General features: G+C 40.6%; 1 protein-coding gene across 1 annotated transcript; it reads right to left on the minus strand.

The window, feature by feature from the left end:
• Positions 1-14: 14 nt before the first annotated feature.
• Positions 15-1,241, minus strand: LOC6507841. The gene is made up of 5 exons (XM_001956418.4): positions 1,098-1,241; positions 868-1,031; positions 439-572; positions 314-384; positions 15-259 (listed from the first exon to the last, which is right to left on the minus strand). Exons 1-5 carry the CDS (start codon positions 1,215-1,217, stop codon positions 167-169), a joined length of 582 nt encoding a protein of 193 aa, XP_001956454.2. The 5' UTR covers positions 1,218-1,241; the 3' UTR covers positions 15-166.
• Between the last annotated feature and the right edge of the window lie 6,660 nt (positions 1,242-7,901).

Raw genomic sequence — 7,901 nt, forward strand, 5'->3', positions numbered from 1 at the left:
GAAAATAGTTTGCGTGTGGTATGAATATATATTGAATTTATTTGTATCTGTACACTTAATAAAAAATATGTCGATTACCTGAATATTCAAAGGTTACTTAGTACCAATATATTTTTTGATTTCATATTAATTTATCACTGCATCTTAATTTATCTTAATAAACTGATCAGGGAATTCGGAAGGGCACTACCACTGCCTCCTTGTGGTCGATTTGAATGTGGGAGACACTCACGTGCGCTTTCTCAATGAAGGCCTTCATCTAAAAATGATAAAAGTTTAGATTTATTTAGGAATAATCTATAAATAATCTTACCTGAGCTGTGTCCTCTGCATAAAGAGGCTTTGCTAAATAGAACTGATGGCTCGGGACATCTTTAAGGAGGCCTGAAATAGTAAGGAATGAGTAATTGGTGGTTTCTGTGAATCATTTAGACATACCTTTAAGGATGACACTGGGATGTTGTACATTATTCCACTGCTGGTGCAACCTCTGCGAGTACAATCTTATTCTGTCAGTGTACTCCTGGTGCTCCAGGCTATGGCAGTCCATGGCACCAACATTGATCATGTTTCTAGGAGGAAAAAATCATTAGTATAGGTCTCTATCCATATTCCTATTGTGAAAGATATTGGATACCCATTTCAGGGTACATCAAGATAACATTGTGGTGACTAGTCATTAAAACACACATTTTAATGAGCAAACAAATGGAAACCGAAATCGGGTGCCCCCTTCACCTATTAACCTGATAGGGAGTCGTATAAGTTCCTATCTGTCGTAACAATCATCTAAATCAAAGTGAAATACCCAATAAGGGTAAATTGGTGCCCTATCGGAAACAAAAGGGGTGCATAACAACTGCGTACATGGCTGTATTTTGAACCAATCTGGACAGAGCGGTCTGGTCATCTTTCTTGGGTAGTGAGTGGGCATAGTCGTTGCTCAGGCCATCCGAGTTGCTCCTCCGGAGGGCCGGGCTGTGGTTCACGGGGTCTACTAGTAGGTGTGTCCTCTCGTTTGGTTCGTTCGGCTACAAGGGCAAGAAACAACATAAAGATAGAGGGAATTCCACATCGAAGCTAAGCTGGTGACCCACCTGAGCCCCCGTGTCCTCGGTGCATTGCCAGCAGTTGCAGATCGAGGCCAGGTAATTCCAAACGGAGTGAATATAATCCATTTTTAATGCAGTTGTTGATAATAAAAATAATAATTTCATGTTTCACAACACTGTTCCTAAATATCGATAATTATATCTTTAGCGCCATCTATTGGACACGTAAGAAATTGAATATCGAAAAACTGCTTAATACAAAACAATTTTATGCTAGAAACTAATTTAATTATAAATAAATAACTTAAAATAACTTCTAAAGTTATAAAATTTGTAGAATTGTGAACCAACTTAAATAAATACTGAATATACTAGATTTGCAGTATTATTTATCGATATCAACAGACGGCGCAATATTTAAAAATGTTCCCTTCAATGTCTTTTATCAAGTTCACAATATTTCTCCACATTTTTGCATTTTGATTTAAAACTTTGGACTGGATTTACACCTAAGCAAACAAAAAATTTTAAATTTAATTCAAAGAACTTACAAGTTATCTTTAAAGAATGGTTTTTTGTCAACAGCAATGAATATTTAAGAAACTCATACATTTCACATTTTCCATTTTAATGAAGTTGTGTATTTCGTCTTTCCTTTTTTGACCACAGAGACAGACAAATTCATGAAGTTGTCAGTCTTGTAGGACGCTGCCTCATTCCAGGAAGGATATTTATCAGGAATTTTCCTTCGTGCCAATCAAATGAATTGGGCTGCATGTTTTTAATTGTGTCGCTCGCGTCAAATGACGAAGCAGCGAAATACATCACACCCGCCCACTGGAACGCCCTTAAATCAACGATGCGGTTAACCATGATGGCGAGAGCATCGAGGCGGAAACACAAATTCATTGCCGAGGTTGCAAGACATGGGGGAACATGTGTGTGCCCTGCCGGGGTGTTTCCCCCCCCACTTCGTTCACGGTACGGATCCTTGTTTCTCATCCATTGCACGCCGTTGAGAATTACACAACAATTTTTGGAAAATTTAACCCAAAATATGTTGACATGCGGTAGATATTTAAAGTTTTAAAATCCAATTTTACCAAGATTGTCAAAGAATTTTTATTATAATAATTATGTTAATACGTTTAAAAGTCGGTACTTTTTTTACAGTGTTTTTGACATCAGCCATTCAGGCAGACGACCCCACACTCTGGCCTGTAAATTGTAACTTCATTTTGGCGGCAATGCTCTTCGCTTTTGTTTCCGTTCTAGGGCACCGGAAGCCGACGCACAAATTTCATAACTGCCACAAGGAGCAGCTTCACATCGGATTCAATTATCCTCCACATGAACAGGGAACCCGGCAGGATATCGATCAGTAAAGGCATACATATGTCTGTTTCTAGTACATCTAGAAACCAAAAGACTTTCGCTGTTCTTCTCGTACCCTAACACACAGATTTTTCAATAAATAAATATTTACCTGAGCGTTTCTCCGAAATAAAGTGACTTTGGCAGAGCTGAAATGTATCTATTTAATTTTTACCCAGACCGTAGGTACATTTAAAGAGCATTTCGGTATTCTGTCTTCAGTTAGATCCCTCAGTTACTTATATATTTAATTTTATGGCATTTCACAGTTCAATTTCTGCCAGCTAAATTGCTCTGATGCGACTTGTCGCTCTGCCACATCCTGTAAGGATCTGTGAGCGAAAAAAGGAATCGCTACCACATTAGCAATTTAATGAACCCCCACAAAGCAGTTTGCCACTTGATTGCCTGCGGCTTGCCTCATGTCTTGCCTGATTGGATCCAGTTGGTGTTTTATCTATCCACGGTGTAGACGGAGACGGAGCGTTAACGGCCACGCCCACAGCTCAGGTCTGCAGTCCTCCGGCCAGGATACTGCCGCCCATTGTTGCATCGACAAAGAAAACCCAATTTACAAAGAAAAGCTAGGGATTATCGGCGACCCAGCCACAAAACTACGCCAGCAGCGTTTTTAATATGCAAAGCGGCAAATATCCGGATGCAACATCACTGTGCCACAACCCCACGCCCATTCACTTCTCCGGATAAACAGTGCGGCACAAACTTACAGTAGGAAAAACAACATTTTTATGCACAGCACTTTGGCCTTTCACTTCGTGGCCTGCTACTGCTACTGCTCCTGCATCCTGCAGTTCCACGGAGCCCTAACTCCTTGCGCCGTTAACTGGATTGTTTGTGTTGACTTGGTTAGCTCTTGGCCCGAGGACCAGACTCCGGTTTACACCACGCCATAAATGTCTGGCTAGGCGATAAAGTCTAACCTGATTATGCAGCTATATTTAAAGAAAACGATCAAAGGAAATGACTGCGAAAAAGGAGTTTATTTTCTATCTACTATATTTCAAAAATTTAAACAAGTGCAGACTCAATAAAGACTAAAAAAATCAATTTTTTGTCGTTTGATTAGAAGGACTGATATATCGATTCCTGCCACCTGACACTATGTACATTTCCTACCGTTTCTACAAAGCTGTCCCTCTAAGCTGTCATAAATCCCGGGAAAATCCATAAACTCGGGTTTAAGCCCCAGGTGAACGAGGACACCATCGCCAGCGACATCTGCAAATGCGACAAATGCATTTGGAATGCAATTAAATTTCCTTTTTTGGACCCACTCGCGTCCTTGGCGGTGGCTTCGATTGCTTTCGTTCCCGTTATTGGTGGAATTGTTGAATTGTTGGCCTTAATTTACCAAAAACGTTTCTCCGTGTGCAATTTACTCTATTTCAGTGCGACATTTCTCTTGCCGTGGCTTAATTTCCAATTGTCACCGGTATTTTTCCAATGAATTTAGCTAGTTTCTGCAATCGATTACTTTTATTTCTGCCAGCAGACTAAGGGTAGATTGCAATGTTCCCACCTGTCGATCCATTAGCGAATAAATTACACTTTATTTGCTTGCAGCTTGTAGGAAAATTCAGTAATGTCTTGCCAATCCAGGAGGAGGTTCGAGAAAGTGGGTCATCAGTTAATTAATCTCTGGAATTGTAATTCAAACTATTATTTTTTTATAGCTAATTTAAAAGACAAGCTAATAAACTCTGGCATTTTTGAGGACACTGTTATGGAGAAGAAAAATAAGGTCATAAATAAATATAACCTTTTCCTAGAAACCTTTTCACCTGGAGAATGGTAAACCACGTGTTAGGCTTTTAGGCCAAAACGGGAGCTGTTTGTTTTTTTTGTGGGCCAGGTGAAAAGTAATTGAACTTGTTGCCAAACTTTGGCCATCAAACAAGCCGACAGCTGTTGTCAGTTCTTCAGTTTCTTCTCTTGTTGTCATCACACGCTTCGTTTGCGCTTTGATGTATGCTATGATTTGTTTTATTGCTTCACTTCGCCACTCCCCCTTCCCACAAGGACTATGACTATGTCCGAGTTGGGAAATTTTTGAGAAAAACTTTTTCGTAGCAAGTTTTTTGTTCACCGCCCCCTTGCATTATCTTAGCCTGGTGTGGTCTGGTCTGGTTTGTTTGTTCAGTTGCCCGCAAATTATTTGAATTTACCATTTACCACCCTCCCATATCTCCTACCCCCTCACTTCTCGTCGATTAATCTTCAGGATTCCTCTGGCTGTGTGTCGGTTTGTGAGGGTCCTTGTCTGTGTCAGTTTTTGGGATTTGTCTTGCTTGTTGGCCCGGGCTCTTTGTTTGTTTTTGCACTTTGAAAATAGATATTCTGGCACTTTGCGAGCTTTTATAGTTTGGTTTGATAATGTCTCTGGATTTTCTCTTTTCGTCTTACCCCTTTATAGCCCCCCTGTTTCCCCTGTTCGAGTTTGGATTCAAATTTATCGCCTTTGGTGAAATCAAAGTCAGGCTTTTGGGGGCGTGGTGGCTCGACCTTGGCCGAACTTTAAATAAATCAAAAGATTTATTCTCTTCCTTGAAAGGAAATACAATGTTTGTTAACTAACTTTGCTGCCAGCGAACGTGTCCTTCTGACCAGGTTATTCAGTTCATCAATGCCTTAGGCTTTCAACTTTCAATAGTAATTCCATTGCTCCGGTATCCTTTGAACCCTTTTCGAAATCGCCATGTTTGCACAAAGTTCAATGAATATTCGAAGTTTGAGGCAATATGTGAGTGGGCTTCTGGCGGCGTATTGTAATCAAAATTGGTCCCCACATTCCTGCGACCCCGGAATGAAAGGAACCCGAAACAGGACCAGTACCTCCTCGGGTTGCCGTCAATGGAGATGGCAGGCAACCGTGTAAATGCAATTTCCGCTTGGTGCAACCGGAATTTCGTGCGAGCCAGGTGGCATTACATTGCGTTGCAGGCCAACTTGACGGCTTGACGAAATGATAGACTGCCTAACTGACTGGCTGACAGCTTGAAGTCCATAACGGACTATGTCTAAAGTCACGATGATATAAAAAATTCCACGGGTAATTTGATTTTTCGTGAATGCAAAGGAATTCATTTATAAATTTCTTGTATTCTTCACCATCAGCCCTTATAACTTATAAGTGATTTCTCCCATGTCGCGGACTTTTATGCGGAACACATTGATGATGCTTTTATTTCCATGCAAGTGCAGCTTTATTGCAGCACTCGATCCGCGTCCTTTGCACTCGTCGACGACCCCTTTTTTTTTCGTCCCGCCACTGGCCATTTCGCTTTATTGCTTTCTGTATATGGATGCTTCGTATGGCTGCCATGTCCTTGTGAGCTCATTTTATGTGAATTTATTTTTATGGACCGTTGACTTCTGATTCCTTTCCGCTGCTGCTCCTCTCGTTGTTATTCTGAATATATTTTATAATAATTTCATAAGTGTTTATTGGGACGCCATCGTTTTGTTTGGTTTAACAATTGCACATTTGATTGCGTCTTAATAGATGCAAACTATTTTAAACTGATACAATATTAAATGCATTCGGTGTGACATAAGCACTTAGCAATGATGTACAAGGATGCATATATATTGCCCGCATTTAAATCCCAAGCAACCAAAAACAAACTAGTCTCCTTGTATGCATTTTAGAGCTTAGTTTACCTGAATTTGAGTTTCATGGGCAATCATAGAAATAAGTCCTTTAAGCCTTAAAGTCTTAATGTGTTGGCAAAGAAATAATTCGTAGCATTTCTTTTTTGCTGGCTCACATGGCAATAAGCAATTATAAAAATATGAAAAGCTCCAGCCACTTGTACAGAAGTAATTTGTCTTGCAATTAACTGCCGGTGGAAGGAAGCATTCTTGGGGCGGCAAACCAGGCTTCCACTTGAACTCCACAAAGGGTCTGAGGGGGGCTGGCCGGGTAGGCTGTGGTACGACAGGATTCAAAGAAAACGAGGTTCTTGGGGGTCGAACAGAGATGGCCAAGTGGAGGACTTACGCACGCTTTTATTATTCAGAGTGAAAGTCTAATTAGGAGGCTATATTTATTTTCTATTTAATCCTTGTTTTTTATAGAAATTTCTTGGAAAAGTTGGGAAAATATTGATGTAAAGTATTGACTAACAGCATTACCTATAAATAGTGTTTATGAATAATATTATTAAGAACCCAATCCTAGGGAACAATCTTACCAAGGTATACATACAAATCTCCTGTAGAATCACTTTTTCTTAAATTTAAGACTAGTCTGAGTTATCGGAAAGTGATTTCCATCGACAGACTCGACAAATATTGAATCTATTATTAATGACTTGGCAACGCATCTCTGAGGGATCCTGCAAGCAAAGGCACACATTTGTTCACCTTTTATTGTTCGTCCTGTGGGTGTTTTAGCTTGAACTGTTGTCGCGACTTCGCTTGACACTTGAGCAATAAATGGCGGAGTGGGTTGGGGGGGGGGGGGGGGGGGGGGGGGGGGGGCGGTAAGCGCAAACAGCAGCAAACAGGACAATGCACAATGGCAGCCGGAATAACAAAGACAGGAGTAAAGTTAACAGCAGAAAGGAAGCAAAACAAAATCTGGCCAAGAGAAATAAACAACTGTCAACAAAAAAAGCTGTATGGTTTTTTAAAACACCGATAAAAAATGATTTCATTTTAGCATTTGTTCATCTTTAAAAGGACTTTTCGTTACTAGAACTTTTCTCTTTGAGGGCAGGACTAATTAGAAGCTATTATCTGTTTCTTGGAGAATCCTTAAAAGCCTTTTAATAAAAATGTACGACTTTTATTAGTTTCTCTGCACATTATCAGAGCTCACACACATTAACTGAGAAATTGAAGCAAAAGCACTTACAATAAAACGCTCAGGCAGCTCCATGCAAGGAGTCATCTTCACTTAGTCCTGTCTCCTCGCTTTCAGAGGACCCTCGACCCTAACTTCATTTTTCGTATCTGACCTGACAATGCCGAATACTACATATTGGAAGTTTGAATGGAGTCCGCAGCAGGAGAGAGACAACCATGGCTAATGCTTCCGCTTCCGGAATGCCAACGGCAGCTAAATTGAGCAGGAGATGCCATCGCCTGGTGTCCTTTTATTGCCCGCATCCTGCAGTTTGCCAGTCGCATCCGATTGTTCACTTCAATTGCAATCATATTACAAGCCACATTTAATTTAATTTCTTGCGGAAATATAAAAGAAATCAAAATCAAACGAAACATGCCAAATGGCCAGGCCTTGACCGTTTTCAGTCAAGGGAACTCTCAACTTTTTGGCCACATTTTGTTTCTTTAATGGGGCGGAAGACGAGTCACCGAAAATATCTCAAGGGATATATGTGCAATCCTTTTTGGAGCTCCCAACTTTAACTCACTCAGCCGAAGGAGTCTGGCTCCACAACTGAGTGACTTTGGCCCAGCGCATGCGTTTATTTCGGCTCCAGATCCGAA

Source organism: Drosophila ananassae, chromosome 2R (genome assembly GCF_017639315.1).
Source record: "Drosophila ananassae strain 14024-0371.13 chromosome 2R, ASM1763931v2, whole genome shotgun sequence".
NCBI classification, from domain to species: Eukaryota; Metazoa; Arthropoda; class Insecta; order Diptera; family Drosophilidae; genus Drosophila; species Drosophila ananassae.